Source organism: Asparagus officinalis, chromosome 3, assembly GCF_001876935.1.
Source record: "Asparagus officinalis chromosome 3, Aspof.V1, whole genome shotgun sequence".
Classification (NCBI taxonomy): Eukaryota; Viridiplantae; Streptophyta; class Magnoliopsida; order Asparagales; family Asparagaceae; genus Asparagus; species Asparagus officinalis.
In genome coordinates, this window is record NC_033796.1 from 86,161,572 (window position 1) to 86,184,162 (window position 22,591).

The window sequence follows — 22,591 nt, forward strand, 5'->3', positions numbered from 1 at the left end:
TTCAAATCCACTCTCACTTACACTTTGCACCTATTTACACACCATTTTCACTATCTCATCTCTTCACAATCACATTCACTCATCAATCTTATTTGTCACGCACACAACATAAGAACCGAATTAATATTTTCTCCTACAAAACACCTTCCTCGTGGGATCGATATCTTAAATACTATAAATTGACACGGTTGTGCACTTGCAACCTTTTTGGTACATGTTTATGCCGCATCAGAACGGGCCATCATTTAAACTCAAACTTTGGGGCTAAAGGGTATCCACTTCAGCTAAAACTAGTAGTAGTGCAGATATAGTTATATGTTAACATGTTCAAGTACAAAATTTAGAACATATTGCTGCCTTGCAGCAGATTACAATTGTCAGTCGATATATAATGTAAACTTAAATACAACTTATATTTCTCTAGCGCCATTCCTGTTGTAAGAAGCATAACACACTAATCACCGATGGGCTAGTTGCAAGTTGCTCAGTTGTGCCCCTTAGCTTTGCATCGACCACATCTGACTGGACGTTTCAAGATGGTTCTGTTGTTTATGCGTCTTGTTCTATTTCTTTCCCTCCTCTTCGTGGTAATTGGTGGCAAAATCTGGATTTCATCCCTGGGCACACTCCGCTTCTCATAATCTGGTATGGGATATAATATTTCATCGTAGCTCTTCTTAAACGCCTCTACGGACATGAACCAGTCATAGTATTGATATACATCTCTTTTTATATAAATGATGACTGCACAAGCATGCACACAAGGAATACGAGTTACGTCTCAAGCATGGCAAGTGCATGTCCTCTTCGCCAAATCAACGTGAGTGGTTTTATGTGACTGCACTTCGAATATATCACCTCTAGATTGCTTAATCTCTAAAGTAGATCCTTTTTCCATATGTTCTCTAACAATCTCCTCAGCTTTAGAACAAAGATAGCTTGTCCACTTATCAGTCATTATGCGTCTGTTGTTCATACGAGTCATAATTTGTCTGCGGATATGCTCCACCATTTGCAAGATACGAGACAATCGAGCATCACGTATCCAGTTGTTAAAGGATTCTGCAACATTAGAGGTTACATGACCATATCTGCAAACATCAAGATAATAAAAGGTATGGTCAGCACTAAATATATAATAAGATTAACACGTAGCCACAAAACTTAACCTTTAGTAGGGAAAGTTAACATAACCACATGACAGTTAACATATATTGGTAAACGCTAACATATATCAACAATAGTTAACCTACATAAGGGAATATTCACATACAATCAAGATAGTTAACATATATCAGTGATAGTTAACCTACAGAACGGAAAAGTCACTCAAGATGATTGAGTGCAGTACCTAATGCCAGAGAAGAATGCATTTGCCCAATGCTCTGGAGAGTAGTTAATTGCAATCTCATGCAGCTGGAGACATCTCATATATATCCTTCATGTTGTCGTTCCATTCCGTAATAGTGTATTTATAGCAAGCTGATTGGAGCAAATTCCCCAAAACTTGTGTGTCCTTTGCCTTCATCCCCAAAGCCTTTAGCTTTGATCTAAAATTTTCAACCAGGAGCAGAACACATCTTGAGTGAATTGCTTCAAGGAAATATTCTCTCACCACTTCTCGGATCCCCTTGTCGGCATCAAAAATAATAACCAATTAATATGGAGGATTGTATGGGTCTACCCTTTCATACAATATGGACCACAGACCTTGAAGGAACCATCTCCAATTATCAACATTCTCCTGTTCACATATGCAATACGCAAGTGGAAATATCCCTTGGTCTCCGTCATATGCTATGGCGCTCAGGAGTATGCCTTTGTATCTGTCTTTCAAAAAGGTCCCATCCAAAAATAATAGAGGTCTACACCCATTTAAGAAACCAATAATACAAGCAGCATAACATATAAACAGTCTTCTAAACCTTCCTTCATTCTGGTCAATGCAAATATAGCTTCCTGGATTCTTTTCCTTCACCTTTTGCTCATACTTGTATCATAATGAGACCACATTTCAAATTCATATAATACAATGGAACATAAAGGTAATATATATTATCATAAAGGCTCACAATTTTTCATGAAACATAACAGTCCACAGTGACAACTGAAATATATATTAATGAAAATTAACATGAAGCATCTAAGGGAAATATATTGCACGATAAATTAACTACTAACATTGTCGGTGGAGCAACTACGATCAAAATTTGTACATTTAAACAGATAACTGTAAAATATACCATCTTAATTGATCGTAAGACTAACTACGATCAAAATTTGTACATTTAAACAGATAACTGTAAAATATACCATCTTAATTGATCGTAAGACTCATAACTATCACCGTACATAGCCTCTTGCGCTCTTTCTTTGCCCCACCATATCTTACTGTATTCAAGTCTCAATCTATATCGAGTGAGGAAGTCCTTTTGCACATCTTTTGGGCGGATTTCAGGTCAAACCTTTAAGACAGGTCGCAAGTGGGCTGCTATGAATCTGTGAGATGCCCGTGATTGGCCTGACAAGTTAGTATGTTGTTTGCAACTGTGTTCATTTACAAACTTTTTGATTTTAATTCTTTTTTCATTTTTAACAGGAGATGCAAGCAGCATCCAAGGGCATCCATATGTCTCCTTATATCGACAAATAACTCAGATACGTTTAGGTTCATTCTTTACAAATTCATAGTCAAACTTTTTCGCCATAGAATAGTATTGCAAAGCTAGTCTCAAATCATTTACAGTTTCAAATTGTTGGCCCTTTTTAGTTAATGATGTGTGCTACTATTGAGGAATCCTAAAATTATTATTGAGAATACCATCAGCTCTCATTACAATCTCACCAGACAGGCAATCATTTTGGATTCTCTCTGAATTAGAAGCAGTTCCTCGAGGAGGAGGATGACGATATTCTTCATTCAAAGAGGCATCACTGCTGCACAAATTAATCAACCAGTGAGATATCATGTACACTATAATATAACATTGTCTTTTGATATTTTAAATTAACCATTTTCCATATAAATTAAAAAAGAGCAGTGGAAATTAACAGACACAATGTATAATTAACTCGTTACGACGAAAGTTAACATGATCACACGAAAGTTAACATGTTCACGTGAAGGATAACATATCTCGTCGAAACTTAACATGAAAGATGAAGAGTTAACTATAACCATCAAAGATGACAACTATGTTTTTCGAACAGAACCTTAAAATCGTAAAACCTGAAATGGTTGTTGGGGGTTGTTGACAGTTATTCGGACAATTATGAGGTCAAATTGATAGGATTTAAAGCGCATAAGGGGTTTTGGAAAGATGAAGGGAAAAAACTGTTAGACCCTAGAGGGGGGTTATGCTAATCTAATCAGATTATATGCCAATTAAAATTAATTAACAAGCTATCCTAGCAAGTATGAAATACAACAATATATATGAGCTAGGAAAAGCAATATGAACAACAAGAAATATCCTAGCAAAGAGATATAGACAAAGTATGTGCAAGGATATATAAACTCAAGGGTAAACAATCTAAACTAGATAGTGGATGATGTAGAAAGAGCAATGCACAATGGCGATATAAGATATGAACATAAATATGAATGAACGCCAAAGCACACTCAAACAAGCAATATGATCACGGAGTTCGGACCTTCCGTCCTACGTCTCCGCTCCAAACTCCCGGGGAGAAATCCACTATCAATCGGGTTTTCTACGTTCACCCAAATAAAGTTTACACCTCACAGTATCGGTTTTCAATGCTCACCGATCAACGTCACTCCTCACAATCGGTTTTCTAGTTCACCGAAAACTTCACAACACACTCGGTTTCTAGCTCACCGAAAACCTAACAATCTCACAATGTAACAAATATAAATTGTTCTCTAATATGGATGAGAACACAATAAAAGCCCACACTCAAAGTTACAACTTTCACAACCCTAATATATTATGAATGCAAATACAATAAGCTCAAGTGGGTGTGTGTAAACAATGAGTGAAATCAAAATTAAAACTAAACTCAATTAAAATCTAGCATATAGAAATTATAAACAAAATAATAAATAGTTAGAAATGAGTTTAGAGATTCTTCTCTGAATAACAAGATGGAGAGATGGAGATTGAAGCCCAAACAAGAAGATGATCTCCTCCACTTGTGAAAACTTCTTCACAAACAAAACAAACCCTTAAACACACTTTAAACCCTTGTTTAAAACTTGTTTTAAAAACTTCTTAGATTTTCTTAAGAGTTGACGACCGAAAACTGATATGAAAACTGTTTATCTGATTTTGAAATGCTGTTTAAAAATATCAAATAAATTCCAAAAAATGTAAAACTTTGGGGAATGATTGTAGACATGATAATAAACATGCTACAATGACTGGTTTCGAAAAAGGACTTCCCAAATGAAAAATATCATCATTTTGCAAAATAGTCCAAAACACGAAAATGTAAACATGTGAATTTTGACATTTTGGCTAAACCAACTTTTGAAACTTTACAAAATGATTTTATAGACTTGAAGAAAGATGTAAACTATTGTTATGAAGTCTATAAACAATGAATGTAGTATTTTATCAAAATACACATATAATGCACTAAAACATGATTTCATTTAACTAACTAAAATTGATATTGATGAAATCATATATATGCATATGAGTATGAAACAAAAATATGTTTTCTAATTATATTCAATTGTTTCATAGTAAAACTTGAAAACTATCAAACCAAAACATATACGTATATATATAACTATATATATACAAAATTCAAAACGTGTATGTGTGTATATGATTGAGCTTAAAGTACTAACACACATAATATAAATTCCTAAACTAAATTACCCAAGCTTGATCTTGATCTTCATTGAGCTCAACTTGGTACACGTTGCGGATGAAGCTAAACTTGGATCTTTAACTTGAATTGTATGTTGCTTCACTCCACAATTCCGCCAACCTCCTCTTGATATGATCGTGTAGGCTTAATCCATCCAACCTCCAACAACGTTGTTTGTCTACAATACATAGGAATGCACAAATACTAGAAAAACAACATTAGTGGTAAATTGTTTGTAAATCATCATCAAAACAAGAAGGCCAATAATCTCCCCCGTTTTGATGATGACAAACAATTTACAAAATGGATATATGCATGAGAGGAAATGAATATATAAATTATAATTCACATGCATATAAACAACAAAGAATATACTCACAATATTTCTCCCCCTTTGACAACATCAAAAAAGAGACAAACGAATTAAGAGAGCGAAAGCTCCCCCTATCAAAATGCCATATAAAATATATGCAATAAAGATCAAGGCAAATATGTGAGCAAGCATAAAAGATATGCTAACAATCACTCACATTCAAACAAGATAATGAGAACACATAATGATATGTCACGATAAATAGGTGTCTCAAAACAAACAAGATAATGAGAACACATAATGATATGTCACGATAAATAGGTGTCTCAAAAAACAAGCCTAAAAAACCATGTATAAAAAATAGATTTATGAAAACAAAAGAGAGAAACATGAGAATCATGCAAAAAGAGTTTTCGAATGAAAACAAATCAACCAAATGAAATCATAAATCAATCATTTAAACCAAAAATGATGTTTGATCAACAAAAAATTCTTTTGTAGGACTTGATCAAACCACTTATAGAATACATTATAAAGCACGAATAGATGATCCATTAGCACAAACACATAAATATCATCATATAAGTGAATTATAATGAATTCAAAAGCAACAAATCAAAACACAATTTTTAAGAGAGGCAATAATTATATCAAGCTCTTGAGCTTGTTCCAACCCATATAATCATTTTAGCATCCGGTAAACTTGATTTGGGAATAAACACCCAATAAACCCGAAGGGTTATATAAATGCAAACCTCTCATTAAAGCAAAACCAATAAAAACAAAAGAATTTAGCCAATAAAAGAAATTGTTTTCATAAAAGTTTAAAATGCATTTTTCAAAACCAAGAAAGAGAAAACACTAAAATTCTTGGTTTAAAAATTATTTCGGCACCCAAGCATTCTTGGTGCCGGATTGTTTAGGGACATGACCCCTATCAATAAAGCTCAAAGCCCTAGGGTTATAAACCCTCTTGGGCACATATGGTCCACGAACACGGTCAAAATAAAAATTGTGTAAATGACCTTTCCGATTGCAATTAGTGCAATGAAAGAGGACCATTTGATTTTGTTGACCATAAACATGTGCACGAGAAATATTTGAAACATTTGCAAACATGGATGATCTTTTAAAATTATTTTGCAAATGTGAAACTCTCTTTAAATCAAAACAAAATTTGGCCAAATGACCAAATCTACCACAATGATCACATCTATACACATGAGCATGCTTATGATGAGCAATGGGTGCATGTGTGTGTACATGTGATGAAGAAACTACATGAGATGCACAATGAGCATTAGTCTTTGTTGGTTTATGTGCATCATAGCAAAATTTAGCTAAATGGCCTTTTCGGCCGCAAATAGAGCATTTGTAAACTTTGCTATACATATGTGCATAGTGAGTGCTTGGTTTTGAAGAGTTAGCACGAGACTTTGCACATAAGTCCATAAGTTTCTTGTTATTAACAATGCATGTGTTAAGAGTTGAATCTAAAGATGAAATGCGATTTTTAATATTGTTCAACTCATCATTAGGCATAGAAGCATTGTCAATAGAAGTAGAGCAAATATGATCATTTTTAAATGATGTAAATTTACTTCTAATAGTCTCTACTTCTAGCATGGCATTTTCTTTTTCATGAGTTGAAATAGCAAAGTTTGAAAGCAATGAATCATGATCCGATTTTAATTTATCATTCTTTTCTTTGAGGATCACATTCTCATTAGAAACATTATCAAACTTAGAAATCAACAACTCATGATCGGATTTCAAATCCTTATGCTTGCATTTTAAATCAATGAAATCATTTTGTAATTTCTTGTAGGCATGCAATAATCTTTTACTAGCACAAGCAAGTTCATCATTAGGTAAATTATTAATAGATTCGAACCCGCAAACCTCACTAGGGCTATCGCCTAGTGGCCGTGTGCATGTTGCTCCATATGAACTTGAAGCGGGATCCTCCAAAGCTTGTTGGATCACCTCCAAGTCCCCTTGATGTGCTTCTATGAATTTCCATAAATTGTAAGCACTATCAAAATGAACAAATTTGTTAGAAAATGATGAGTCAAATGCATTAAGCAAATATTCTAACAAAAGCTTGTTCATATTAAACATTCTTTTATCATTGTTACTCCACTTGGATTTTTCCGAAGTGGGTATAATATAAGCATCTTCAATAACTTCCCATAAATCATATTTTTAGATTGCACAAATAGTTTAAATCTAGAAGCTCATTGTGCATAGGGAAAATTAATGAATTTAGGAGCAACATTAGATTCATAGCCTAACAAAAGTGCATGCTTCATGACCATGATAACTATATAAGAGTGCAAGCAAGACAAATGCAATCAAAACAAGATTAGCACAAAAAGATAACTTGGATCTTTAACTCAAGGCGATTAGACCTTAAATCAAAGAGCACCAAGCTCTGATACCAATTGTTAGACCCTAGAGGGGGGGTGATTATGGTCTTATGCTAATCTAATCCGATTATATACCAATTAAAATTAATTAACAAGCTATCCTAGCAAGTATGAAATACAACAATATATATAAGCTAGGATAAGCAATATGAACAACAAGAAATATCCTAGCAAAGAGATATAGACAAAGTATGTGCAAGGATATATAAACTCAAGGGTAAACAATCTAAACTAGATAGTGGATGATGTAGAAAGAGCAATGCACAATGGCGATATAAGATATGAACATAAATATGAATGAACGCCAAAGCACACTCAAACAAGCAATATGATCACGGAGTTCGGACCTTCCGTCCTACGTCTCCGCTCCCCACTCCCGGGGAGAAATCCACTAACACAATCCGGTTTGGAAGCCGGAACTTCTTCTACACACTCGGTTTTCTAGCTAACCGAAAACTCTACAACTCACACTCTTGCAATCACACTCTACACCCACTAAGTGTTGGACCTAGCCGTGTCTCCCTCAAGTGCTCGGTTACAACCTCTCCCTAGGCACGTCAACCGACGCCACTCCTCTTGGGACGAGGTGTGTGTAAACAATGAGTGAAATCAAATCAAAACTAAACTCAATTAAAATCTAGCATATAGAAGTTATAAACTAAATAATAAATAGCTAGAAATGAGTTTAGAGATTCTTCTCTGAATAACAAGATGGAGAGATAGAGATTGAAACTCAAACAAGAAGATGATCTCCTCCACTTGTGAAAACTTCTTCACAAACAAAACAAACCCTTAAACACACTTTAAACCCTTGTTTAAAACTTGTTTTAAAAACTTCTTAGATTAGTTTGAGAGTTGAAGGCAATGAGGTATTTATACCCTCTCACAACTCAGCCAAAAACCCCAAGCAAAAGGACAGAAACAGCCCCAGCAACGGTAAGAAAACTAGCCGTTGGAAGCTGAAAAAGTCACTGTCGGTCGACCGGAAATTTCATCGGTCGACCGGAAAATTTCATCGGTCGACCAGACCGGTCGACCGACAGACTCTCTGTCGCCCCGTGAACACGAGAGGTTCGGTCGACCGGTTCGGTCGACCGAAAACTGACATATATAAAAACAGGTTTTTGACACATTTAAACAATTTGTAAAAATAACAAATGAAGTCCAAAAATAATGAAACTTTGGGAAATGTATATAAACATGAAAACAAACATATTACAAAAAGAATTTTTCAAATTGCATTTCCCATTTGTGAAAAATCATCATTTTGCAAAATAGTCCAAAACATGAAAATATGAGATTGAATTTTGATGTTTTGACATAAACCAACTTTTGAAACTTTGTGAAATGTTTTTATAGACTTAGTAAAACATGTATAGACTGATATTAAAGTCTACAAACTAAGAATACAATATTTTCACAAATACAATAGAAAATAAAACCTATGAGTATGTATATGAAAATATATTTGTTTCATATCTAAGTAGATAAACCAAATCACAATAATAAATATGAAACATGTAATTTCATATTTATAAACATGAAAAATAAAACTTGTGTTGTATATATATGTGACTACATATATATATATAAGGAAACCAATAAAATGTGTGTGTATAGATAATTGAGCTTAGAGTACTTAACACACATAATATAACACCTAAACTAAAGTTACCCAAGCAATGATCTTGATCTTCATTGTAGCTCAACTTGGTACACGTTGCGGATGAAGCTTGAACTTGATCTTTAACTTGAATTGTATGTTGCTTCACTCCACAATTCCGCCAACCTCCTCTTGATATGATCGTGTAGGCTTAATCCATCCAACATCCAACAACGTTGTTTGTCTACAATACATAGGAATGTACAAACACTAGACAAACAACATTAGTGGTAAATTATTTGTAAATCATCATCAAAACAAGAAGGCCAACAAAAACACTTAAATTGTTCCAACAGAACCTTAAAACCTGAAATGGCTGTGCTCACATCACACAATGTTATAAAGAGTTCATTAATTACTTACATTTCACTAATAACTCTCTGTTTTTTTTTTCAGAACTGGAACACTCTATATTAACAGCAGTATTAACAGCAACTTGCATGTGAATCTCCGTACAACCAACATTTCGATTGTACTCCAACATGTACTTCAAGTCATGTAAGGATCATGGATTTTCGATACTAGTTAAAATATTTTTTGGTATTTTAAAATATTTAATTATTATTTTTAAAAGAGTATTCATATTTTTATTGATTTTCTACAATTTTCTATGATTTAAAAGTCCAAGTTTTATATTTATTTAAATGATATTAATATTTATAAATTTATTTTGCACGGTAAAAATTTCTGGAATTAATTTGTTGTGTTATCGATACTATTACATATTATTTTAAATAATATGTTGTACTATTAATATTATTACTCATTATTTCTTATAATACGTTGTATTATAATTACATATTATTTGTACAATTTATTGTATTATTTCTACTGTTACATATTACCTGTCATATTAGCACAACTGGTACGTTCTACTGTGTATATAATTATCTCATAATTATTTAATTTTAAATATAAGTAAATATGTTTTTATTATTAATTATTCTCGTTTAATTGTACAATATGAGTATATTTTGACTATTTCGTATCAACTGTTGTAATAGTACAACATGTACGTTTTTATTTACTAGTTGGATTGCACGTGCAATGCACGTGGTAATTTTTTTTGTTGTTTGGTTTTTTTTCTGGGGAAGTTTTGATCTTATTTATAAAGTTTTTGTTGCTACCGTTTCTAATGCTTTTGCCTTCAAGTGAGTGTGAGCAGATCCACAAAAGCTTATTACGCTGCAAACAAGAAACGCCTAAAGCACTCCCATATTTAAATATTATTATTATTATTATATATTATATAATCTTAATAGTTTTGAAACAAAAAACTATTAAGGTTTTTTTTAGCCTGCACCTAGATTTTTATCCCAGCATAGAGACAAGTATGAAAATTAAAATCAGTTTTTCTTTCAAAACTATTAAGATTAAGCAGTCACTTCCTCAAATTTTCCTAAAACCAGCTTAATCGTGATTCAAGAAGTATCCACATAAAACTACGTACGTGTTTGTGTGCCGTGCGTGCATGTAAAAGAGAGAGGAAAAGGGAAGCACATTATATATGTAACTAATCCTCATTTGATAAAAATGTAGATTAATTTGAGCTTCTTTTACATTGCTTCTAATATTTGTATGATGTATAAATTGTTGCCAATAAGGGGAGTGACCTATCCACCTTGGAAAATGTGCTATGCCAAGAGAAAAACAAGGACCACAATGCATGTTTAGACAGCCTGGAACTTGATAATCCAGCCAGCCAAAATACGCCACCTCTAACAACCCTCTCAAGTTTTGCCTGAAAGCTGCTACTAATCGCAAAGATCTTTTTTCAGTGTGACTCCATCTTAGGATTTTTCTTAGAGTAGCTATTAGAAGAATCACCAGAAAGCTTTATTCAGAAGACTCACCATGTCTTTTAACATGAACACGCAAGGGGAGAAACTGAGATATTGAGCACATGCTCTTAATCTTGTAGTGATGTCTAAGTAAGTGAGCTGGAAACAAAAAAAAGCAACTGCAAGAACTTAAAGAACCAATCTCTCATATTATATGGGTATCCCATATTATTCACAACATATGCTTAAAATATAAAGTGATAAAACATGAACTGATTTAGAGACTTTTCTAACCTTATCTTTCAGCAAGAAAAACAAAAGGGAAGTTTTTTTTACCAAAAAACAGTGAGTTTATTAGGAAAAACCTCACATCTTGCCTCATCATTCTCCTCAGCTCTCCTACAATTCTATAGGCAGCTCCTTGCCCTCTTAGACCGGAGCTGGCCACAGTCAGACAATCCTGCAACAACCACTTTAATGTCATGTTTCTTATCTTCACCGTTAAACCAATCCTTTGCAATGTGAGGGCATAGCTGAATCGATGAATGCTTTAGATTGGGCACCTTTCCTCGTAGAAAAACTCCTGCCAGCAAACAAACATAAACAAAAGGAGAGGTAACAAAAAAAAACCAAATGGAGTATCTATACATATACAAATGAAGGGTTAAACTAAATTTGCACCTGTAGTGAAGAAATGGAAAAGGTATCAAGATATGCGCTGAATCGATGCAGGCTTCAGATTGGGCACCTCTCATCGTAGAAAAACCCCTGCCAACAAACAAACATCAACAATAGGAGAGGTAACAAAAAAAACCAAATGGAGTATCTATACACATATAAATGAAGGGTTAAACTAAATTTGCATTGATTCAGTGAAAGAATAAATTAAGAGAAGGCCACGGATATTGATATTTTGTGATTATAAAATATCTTGGTTGTCCAATGCTTTAGCAGCCAAGCATTCAGAGAAATAATGCAAGAAGCTAATACTTGGAACTTCATAAAGCATTAAATAATGATTCCAAATAAAGAAATATAGTGGTAATGTAAATTACTCTATCACCATGCAACCATGAGGAAATGTAGTACCTTTGTGTATAATAGTTCGTAAAGGTGCTGGTATTTTGCTTCAATTGCTGCTCTTACCTCCAAAAAAATTTCCTCGTGCTCGTCATGTTGACACTGGTTAAAAGAACAAATAAACGTCAACAACTAATAACTACCAATGAAATATAGCAAGATGCAATAAATCTCAAGTGAAGTATTAAATAAGATAGGAACCATGTAAAATTATATGGGTCACAATGGTTTTTGAGTGCATATGGGTTTGTGTTGATTAGTAGCATGATTTTGAACTTGATGAAGCCTAATAAATGTCAAAATGCAAGTTTCTCAAATTCAGAGGCAAGGAGTTTTATCACTTGGCACAGTAGTTTTCTTTCAAAACCAGAAAATAACAACGCCGATCATAAATGGTCAAGATCTATGAAGTCCTAACCTTATGCCATGGATGAGATTTAATCTTTGAATAGCTAAATCTGTGTAGTTAGTTTTCATGCATCAAATTTCCTCGCAAGTTGGAGTACCAAGAACCTACAAGAAATGACCATATTGTCAAACTTAGTTAAACGTAAAGATCCTTCAATCATAATCATGATGTTGGGACTTCAAACTGTACATTGATTATCTCAAGAAGATGATCAACAACACTTGCTCCAGGAAATAGTGGTTGAAATATAAAAGAACAGGTAAAAATCTCTGTATTTAAGTAGTTCAATTCAAATGTTATAGGCTCTTAGGTTCTTATATATAAGTATTGTACAAATGGCATTTTCAGGAACATTAGAAAGATGACAGACCTGGCCAAGGAGTAACTCCGCAAGGACACAACCTGCTGACCATATGTTAATTGAAGTACTGTATTCTGTTGCGCCAAATATGAGTTCAGTAGCACGATAATACCATGAACAAATGTAAGATATGTTTGCTTCGCCCTTAACCTGATAATATAATACAATTCTTTGAAAATGAAATTGTGACAAAAGAAATAAAGATGAATTTCCAGAAATATGCAACTCAAAACTATCAAAGAAACGATCCAATAAAAAAGAAATTAGAGAAAGATGATACCAGCAAAAATAGAAATATCTTCAAGAAATACAAAGAAACATAACAATATCTGGTGAAGCTAGCAATTGATGCCTATTCCATCAATGAAACAAACTGAAATATCTAGTTTTATGATATTTTTTACTGACCTTTTTTTCATCTGTTTCATTCTTCAAGGTTCATTCACATTAATTCACATTATATCATTTCAAAAACACATAGAATCATAGGCACTCAGACCTAGTTGACACAGATAGGAATAGGAAAATATTTCAAAGATGATTAAGCCAACACAAAGCCTAAACTATACTTAATTCACAAAACACATATCTAAAAGCCATATTGATGGTTATGACTGTGTCCTTATGCCTGCAACTCTATGTAAAATCCGAATTATCTTCTTCACTATATGCCAAGAGCAAGACAAGGCATCTGACTAAGCAATACTCAGCCAAATCCCTAAACTCCTCATTACATATTATATCAGAAATTGTAAAATCCGCCTCCACCTTTTGATAAAAGGTCAGCATCTTATTCCAGTAAGATGCCAACTTCATACTTTTTTTTTATCTGATGACTTTGAGATTGAATATTTACCTACTAATCTCAAAAACTGTTAATGACTGTAAATTGGGAATCTCTCGTCCATTTCCAATATTATCGCCAAACTATGTCCATTATCTGCCAGTCTTTCTAAGCAAACTCATGTGTGTGCCACTGTGCTCACTAAAGCCTTAATTTGATGTCTTGAAAAGCACAGCATGATGTACCCAAACATACAAGGTGATGTTGGTTCCTGCCTTCAACTCAAAAGTAGTGCTTAAAGACAGAAGACTCATTGAGCTGAATATCAAGACAATAACTTGATCCGCATCACTGATTTAGGTCAATATGCGACAGAAGACTCATTGAGCTGAATATCAAGACAATAACTTGATCCGCATCACTGATTTAGGTCAATATGCTTATTGTTCGTTCATTTCTTCACGGGAATAAGCCATTACACTGCTCAGCATATCTAATTTGTAGCTCATATAAGTTTAACTTTTTAATAATACTTAAACTATGAATATTAAATTATTAATATATGTGAAACCCATCACACCAACTAAATCCAATCCAATCATGTCAACAAGCAAAGAGTAAAATTCAGCATTAAGAAAAATGACAACCTTATAAACATCATTATTTAGCTAACGCAAGCACAAACTCTAACACGCTATACCAGGCAAAAGGTCACAATATAAATAAATTTTTTGCTAATATCCAAATAGAAGAAGTTTGTCAGCGACGTACTGTTATAATTGTTAGCTTACAACATGCCAAAATTTTATCACTCCCAAAATCGCAAATCTTCACTTGGTGAGTAAGAGGGTCGACCTACAGAATAATCAATTAACAAAAGAAGGTTACAGACAAAAGAAGAACACATTTCATAATGCAGGTTAATCAAATAAGAAGCTTCAAAAGCATACCAAAACATTTTGTGGCTTCACATCTCTATGACAAACTCCTGGAACGTTACGAATATAAGCCAACCCTCTAAGCACTTCACAACATGAAACCACAATCAACACAGCATAAGAGAAGTAAAATGTATACCTGATAAGTGTAGATCTTAACAAATATAAGTGGCATCATCTGGTTAATACTGCTATAATGCTTGAGTACCCGGTACAAGGATTCAGGCACGTACTCCATAACCAGGTTGAGGAAAAGCTCATCTATACTGGTGGTCGAGGAAAAACTGTGCTTCAAAGAAACAACATTTGGATGATCCATCGAGCGCATCAACTGAAGCTCTCTGTTCTTGTATCTCTTATCTTGTAATACCTTCTTTATAGCCAGTGAAGACAAAGAAGAAATAACTTACTGAATGACCAAAATCTAAAAACTGTGGAGATTAAAGCGAAAATTCTAAAGAAATACTCATCTTTGCAAATTTCTGTAACGCTTCGGCTTCGACGGAGAAGGGTAACCGATGAATTCTTTGGCTTCGGCGAAGAGGAAGGCGTAACTAAAGTGGGAAATTTCCGATGCTGATGACGAAATTAAATTTCTATAACGCTTATTAAAAGGAGAAATTAGGAATATTTAAAATGGTTGAAGGTTAATTTGGGAAGGGTAAAGTTTTTTAGGAATTGGCTATTTTAAAGGGTAGATAGATACAAATGGGAGATAAGGAAACAGTAGGTTTGTATAATATGCATTAAAAATACCAAACCATGAATTATATATCTAAGCAAAAGATAAATAAAATTAGCTAAATAAGAATAGTACAATATGAAATGATATTTTACATGCAATTTTATCTTTCTAAACAACAAAAAGAAAGAAAGGGAGTTTACTTACATTTGTAGGCGAAAACATAAAACCATGAGCTGGTCCTCCATGACCGCTAAGAATATCTAATAGACGGCCAGTTTTCATTGATCAAACAAAAATCTGAAACCCAAAATAACATGAAACTGTCAAGACAAGACAAAAGAAAAGCTTATGAGCATAACTAAAACACACAGATTAATATATAATATACCTTCTCTATAGAAAGCTATTGTTTTCTCTCAACAGGTTCAGGAAGCTATGCTTGGTCATCATTTTTATTGCGAACGACTCATCGACAATATTTTTTGTGCAATATAGATAAGTAAAAAATACTTGACATGCAAAAATAAATTAATAAAGTGAACTATTCTATGAATATGTATTTAGATTCACATAATAGAATGTTGAATTAAAGTAAATAACTGCAATAACAATCAAAGCATGCAATAGTTATCAAACAACTATATGAGCATATGCGTATAAATCATAAATTGGCCTAACAAATTTAATTCATCAATTAATAAACTTAAAAACTTATGAAAAGCACATGTAAAATCCTTTAACCAATTTGTAAATGTAATTAAAAGTAAAAATCATTCATGTTTAATTTTTGTGGGCCCTTGATCAATCCTTCTCCACCTTTATCTTCTTTTTTGGTAAATCGAGAAATGAATCATCATTATCAATGTTGATTGTGATGTCTTCTTGGATTTGGATTTCTTGTGCTATTATCTTTCCTTGTGCACGTTCATCCTTTGACTTCTCATCCAACTTTACAAGGAACTTCTATGTCTTTCCGATGTTGAGAAGAAACTTTTGAAACAATGAACTCTGATTTTTTCTCTGTTTTAATGAGAAAAAAATTAAGATCTTATACATGAAATATATTGTTTTATATGTGTAAAATATAATAAAGTAAGAAGTTACCTCTTTTATATCATCCATGAATTTTTGAGCATCGCATCCTATCAATGTTTGTGCTGCGTCAAAAAGTGTGACTCTTGCAGTGTCTATTTCGTCTTCCATAATGATTTTAACAACATATCTATATTTTATATTATCATTGTGTATCAGATGATATTTATATATTTAATCTTTATATTTTTCTTTCATGAGTAATTGATTTATTATCATTGTGTATCAGATGATATTTATATATTTAATCTTTATATTTTTCTTTCATGAGTAATTGATAGTACTTTACCTTGGTATACTATCTTCATATATATTTAATCTTTATATTTTTCTTTCATGAGTAATTGATAGTACTTTACCTTGGTATACTATCTTCAATGTTTTTTTGACAATTTTGACATTTGTCATAAATAGTTTTGTCTACTTTTTTATTGCAGCCTGTGCATGAGTAGTACCAAGTACTTTTTTATTGTAGCCTTTGCAAGAGTAGTACCAAGCCTCATGCCTATTTAAGATATTAGTTATTTTTTTAGTAAAGCTGTCATATTGTGCCTGTACATTTGAAAAAAATTAGTTAGTTATAATCGTAGTTTACATATATTTATTAAATAAAATTAGAAATTATTATAAATTATAAAAATTTTGGAAAAAATATAGTAAAAAATGAATTTTTTTAAAAATTAATATAAAAGTAATAATTATAAATGTATTTGAAACATCAATGAAACAATATTTATTTATATTAGGTTTTTATAAAAATGAAGCTATTGATTCATTAATATTTTATAGTAGGATTTTAATGTCATACCTTTGATGAGTCTTGTGAAGCTTGCATAATATCAACAATATTCATTTTCGTTGCATTTTTAAATAGCCTTGATGGAGCACCATTAGTCTTGATTTTGTCTTTTGAAAGAGCCCTGCATATAATTTTAAAAATATTTAAAAGTCAACTTATTAAGTTACTTTTTTTATTTGAATTATCATTCTCGCATGTCCTTAGCAAGTTGTATTTCAGGGTTGATACATATTGTTGATGCCATTGGTGAAGTCAAGCACATCTCCCCTGCATATATAATAGTTATAATTAGAATTTGATATTTTTTGATAATTAATTTATAATTCCATTTTAAAAATGTTACCTTTGTACAATGATATTTTGAAATCTGATAGCGCTATTATAGTTGGCTCATGCATATTTCCTTCAATCATTGAACCTTCATTGCAAGCTAAATCTCCGAATAAAGTTACAGACAATGTAATCTCACTGTGTAAGAAAAGTTAGACAATTTTAGGTTAATATATTATATTTTGAATAAATAATTTATTATGAAATAAAAGCAAGCGTGTATACTCTTTGTCTACTATAATGATATCACGCATTGTGTCTGCCTTATTATATCTTGTAACGTACTTGATCATAGGCTTGACATTTGCTATCATTGCTAGAACATCTGCACATAAATTTATAATAAGTTGAAAATTCATTTATAAATTTTTAAACTAAAAATAAAAGGTGTTTAGAAATACTTACTTATATTCCTTGTATCCTCGTTGGAAATTGCCTCTTTGATAGAGATAAAGTTGTTCAATATCTTATCAAATTGAAACTTTGCATTTGATTCTTTGATAGAAATGTTTTTAGTCAATGTCAACTCAATTGACTCATGTATATTTCCATAAAACGGGTTTATTGGTTTGACTTCTCCATTTGAGATGTAAAGAAAATGATTCTTCTGAAGCATGTGCTTATACATTTCAATAGTTTCTCCAAACATAATACCTTATATTTTTTTCCCCTGCAAATATTACTAATATTATCTCACAAATAACTAATACATTAACATTCATTTAAGCCTAAGATAAATGAGATAAGTAATAGATGACGTAAGTTATGTATAAATGTAGTTTTATGTGGTAAACTTTAAAATAACCATTCTCTAGATTTTATTGAAAGATATCTATAATCTTCGGGTCAAAATAATAAATATTTTGTTGCAGTGTGTATACAATTTTGTGTTGACGTCATATTCCAATTATTTGCTTGCTTATATTGTTTGACATACGTAGACAATCAATTTACGTAGAAATATGAAGAAAGCATGATATTTGTTGTATAAAATATGCGAAAATGAATTATATGTTGCCCACCTCTTTAATAAATGCTGGAATTTTTTTATATGATCTTATACATAGTAAGGTGAAAATAATTAATATAAGAATAAGCATCAACAATTATAATTTAATTTATATTTATAATTTATAATATAATTTTTTTTAAAAATTGAGAATGCTCTGCATAGATTTAAAATAGCGATTGTTATGTCATGATAAAAAATGATGCATATTGTACTTAAACATTGTATGTATTACTTTATTTAAGAATAAGTATTAACAAATATCAATAGAATTATAGCATGTAGAATTTTGCTACATTATCTCTGAGTCGGCCAAAATTATTTTTAGTAGTTTTCCTGATCCTTTGTTGTTCTCATAAGATGACTCAATAGTTCTTAGGATAACAACATGAATCGTCCACTCTCTTTGAAATTTTTTTAGTTGGCGTATTTGGATGTGTTTGGTGGATGTCATCGTTCCTGCAAGATTTTGAATAGTTTGTTATATGTAAATAACAAAGCATTTGAAGTACTAAATAAACTCAAAAGAAAATTAAATGAGACTATTCTATATCAAAGATGTGACACTAATTATAGTAATTTGAATTTATTAATTATTAATATATAATAAATTCCTAACCTTTAAAAATGTTATTGGTCATTTGAATTATTCCTCGTGGTCCTTTGGCTAGAGAACTTCCTTGTATACAACATTTTTTGTGTATTGTTCCTCTTCTGCAAATTTTCCATCTGATGTTATTAAGATCTTGGTTGTCATCATAGAAGTACCCCGCGATAAAGCAACATATAATTGCCCATGAGAGAACACTGGTTCAGGTAGATAAATACCAACGTTAGGTATTGTTTGCCCTTGGGATTTATTAATTGTCATTACAAAACATAATCTTATGGGAAATTGTTTGCGTTTGAACTTGAATGGTAATCCTTCATCTTCTGCTGGTGACAATGGTATTCTTGGCAAGAAAACTTCTTTCCCAACATGTTGGCCTATTGTGATTTTAGGTTGAATTACATTGTAGTTAAAATCTTGACATATCATTCTTGTACTGTTGCACAGTCCATTAGTTGGATCCAAGTTCCTTAGTAAAATAATTGGACAATATTTTTTCAACATTAGCTTGTGCGGCGGTAGTCCATTAGGGAGCAGAGTGTTCAAAAATTCTTCTTGGTAATGATGATTAGTGTCATCATCTGCTTCATCAAAGCTATAGAATTCTTTTTCTTCTCCTGGAAACCTTTTTATTAGTCTATCATTTAACATGTCAACATATTTATTTTTTGTTGCAAGGATAGCTCTATCTTTCATATAGTCAATAGACTTGAAATTTTCGTCTAAAGATGGAAAAATTGAATTTATGAGCGAATCTTCCGGTAGCTCATCACTTTGATTCTGGATCAACATTGCATTCGGCAGTTTTATGAGATCCTGTGTCACTGTTGGTTCATCTCCATTCCCAATCCTAAGAAGAAATTCACTGAATGATGTGTCTGATTTTGCTCTCATATTTTTTGAAAGTTGTAGTTTGATCATTTTTCTCCATAAATGTGAGCTTACTAAACTTTCTTTGATAGTTTGTGATCTTGTTGAGTGAGGCACCACTAGTAAAACTTGTCTAAAATCACCACCAAATACAATTACTTTTCCGCCAAATGGTTCATCTTGATCCATTAAATCTCTTAGTGTTCTATCCAACGTTTCAATTGCAACGCGTTTAGCCATAGCAGCCTCATCCCAAATTATTAAACGAGCTATTCTAAGGAGTTTTGATGTCCCATCTTGCTTTGATATATTACACATAGATGAATCTGTTGTTGGGATTTTGATTTTAAATCTGGAATGTGCTGTTCTTCCACCAGGCATTATTACAGCTACGACACCTAATGTCGCTGTAGCAAGAGCTATCATACCTTGCGATCTTACTGTTGCAAGTAGAGCACGATATAAATAAGTCTTCCCAGTTCCTCCTGGACCATCAATAAAGAAAACTCCACTTTTATTTGCTTCAACTCTTGTTAGTATTGTAGTGTATGCAGTATGTTGTTCATAGTTGAGTTTTGTTGCAGCATTTAGATCATCAGTTGAGATTTGTACATCTAACTCTTCTTTTATTTCTCTTGGGTATGAACCTTCCTCTGTAATGTTTTTTGCTTGTAAAGGTGGCAAATCAAAATTTTTAATATCCTTTCCCATACTCTCTAAGTAGAAGTTAATATTGAGAAGAGTATCATTTATCACCGAAGCTCTAGTAGCATTTGGTTTCATTGAGAAGTCTTCAGCTAATGATTCAAGATATTTATCCCACAAATGATTAACATCTGTAGGTTCATAATGAACCAATATAGTAGCAAACAAACGTCGAAGTGCTGTTGGCATTTGGAAGACGATGGCTTCATCTAAGCACTCTCTTATGCTATCATCAAATTCCAAAAGACCTAATTTCTGAGCTGATTGCTTGAAAGATTTACAATGAATATCATTTACCATCAGTAGATCTTCAAATGATTTCGGACACCTAACGTGAGTAAGCAATAGTCGCAAGTAATATCTCTCTCCTTCAATTGGATTAGCCCCATTTATTCGACCTATCACTTGTCTCTGTTTTCTTGGACTCCAAGATTTTGCTGTTGAATCCCAAACATAACATTCAGGAAATTCCACATATAATAACTCCTTTTCATGGTCTTCTTCATGTTTCTTCTTGTTACCTTCTTTAATTTTTTTACACATATTAAAAAATTCTGTAAGCATCATATTGGAGACATGTTCCAAGTGAATTAATTTAGATAGGTCTTGATGTTTCCAATAAGAAACATATTGATGATTTGGCATGTGAAGTTGTAAGTTAATGACAGCCGGGAATATCTCATTAAGATGGAATTTATATATTCTCCAAAAAGCTTCTTGAGCTGATACTCATCTGGCATCTTGAAAATTTTTGATTTCATTCACAACTTTTTCACCTTCATTATATTCAATGTTTACTGCCACTCTATCATGGCCTTTATATATGTACTTATAAAGGTATTTAACTGCTTTTATGCCTGAGCATATTTCAACATTGATGTGACAGTTATAACGTGTCAGCAAATAGGGATTATAAGGTACCACCCATTGATTATTAAGGATTTTGTTTCGAACCAACATTGTTCTGTTATTTTTGCTCCTTTTATAAACTGGGTAAGCATCTTTCGCTTGTAGTGATCTTGGAGAAAACTCTCTAGGGTAGTGATATTTGCACTCTCCATTTTGCATGCAAACATTCTTCATATTTAACTCTCCACAAGGGCCATGCATCATATGTTTTTTTACCAATTCATATAGGATTGGATTTTCATACTGGTTTGGAATTTCTGCTGATACGTACTTATCATAATGATCTGATGAGACGATTTTGTGTTTTCCCATTAGAATAATCAACATGTGTGCATGAGGCAACCCTCTTTTTTGAAACTCGATGACATGAACATGGGCAGCAACTTTTCCAAAGATTTCCTTTTTAAATAGCTGATCTTTCAGGTCTTGCAATTTTGCTCTAAATATCCTTGAGGTTAGATCCGGTCTATCATTATGTGTCTGTCCTGGATGTAGCTCCTCCGTGATTTCTTCCCATTCAGGATTGCATGTCATTGTGATGAAAATATCTGGTTTGCCAAATCGTTGTACTAATGACATTGCATCAAGATATCTACGACGCATATCTCTAGGACCACCAATAAATGATGATGGCAACACTATTCTTTTTCCGACTTGACATGCTTTTACTTCCCCAGCAGCTACACTATTGACTATGCCTTGGAATAACTCTGCTCTGATTTCTGATTGTTTCTTTCTAAAATAATCAAGTCTTGTTGTTTCAAGCTTTATGTACATATCAACAGCATATTGATGGAACAACCGGCCTGCCGATGTTAATACAGTAGATTGTCGAGTGTCTCTTATCTGGAACTTGTAACAATAATATTCTCGACATGAGACGCTTCCCGCCTTTGTTGCTTTAACACCTACAAGTTTGCAGGTTAAGTTAATTTTTAATGTTTTAATATTATTAAACAATTTTAATTATGATTTACCTTTT

At 32.6% G+C, this 22,591-nt stretch overlaps 1 protein-coding gene, 1 long non-coding RNA gene and 1 pseudogene across 2 annotated transcripts; all 3 read right to left on the reverse strand.

The window, feature by feature from the left end:
• Positions 11,444-12,347, reverse strand: LOC109832366. Its single transcript, XR_002244732.1, has 3 exons — positions 12,118-12,347; positions 11,710-11,796; positions 11,444-11,611 (listed from the first exon to the last, which is right to left on the reverse strand). It is a non-coding gene; the product is annotated as an uncharacterized LOC109832366 (long non-coding RNA).
• Positions 12,505-14,943, reverse strand: LOC109835393 (annotated as a pseudogene).
• LOC109835394 (ATP-dependent DNA helicase PIF1-like) lies at positions 19,183-21,243 on the reverse strand. The gene has a single exon (XM_020403370.1). The coding sequence runs from the start codon at positions 21,241-21,243 to the stop codon at positions 19,183-19,185; it is 2,061 nt and encodes a 686-aa protein (XP_020258959.1).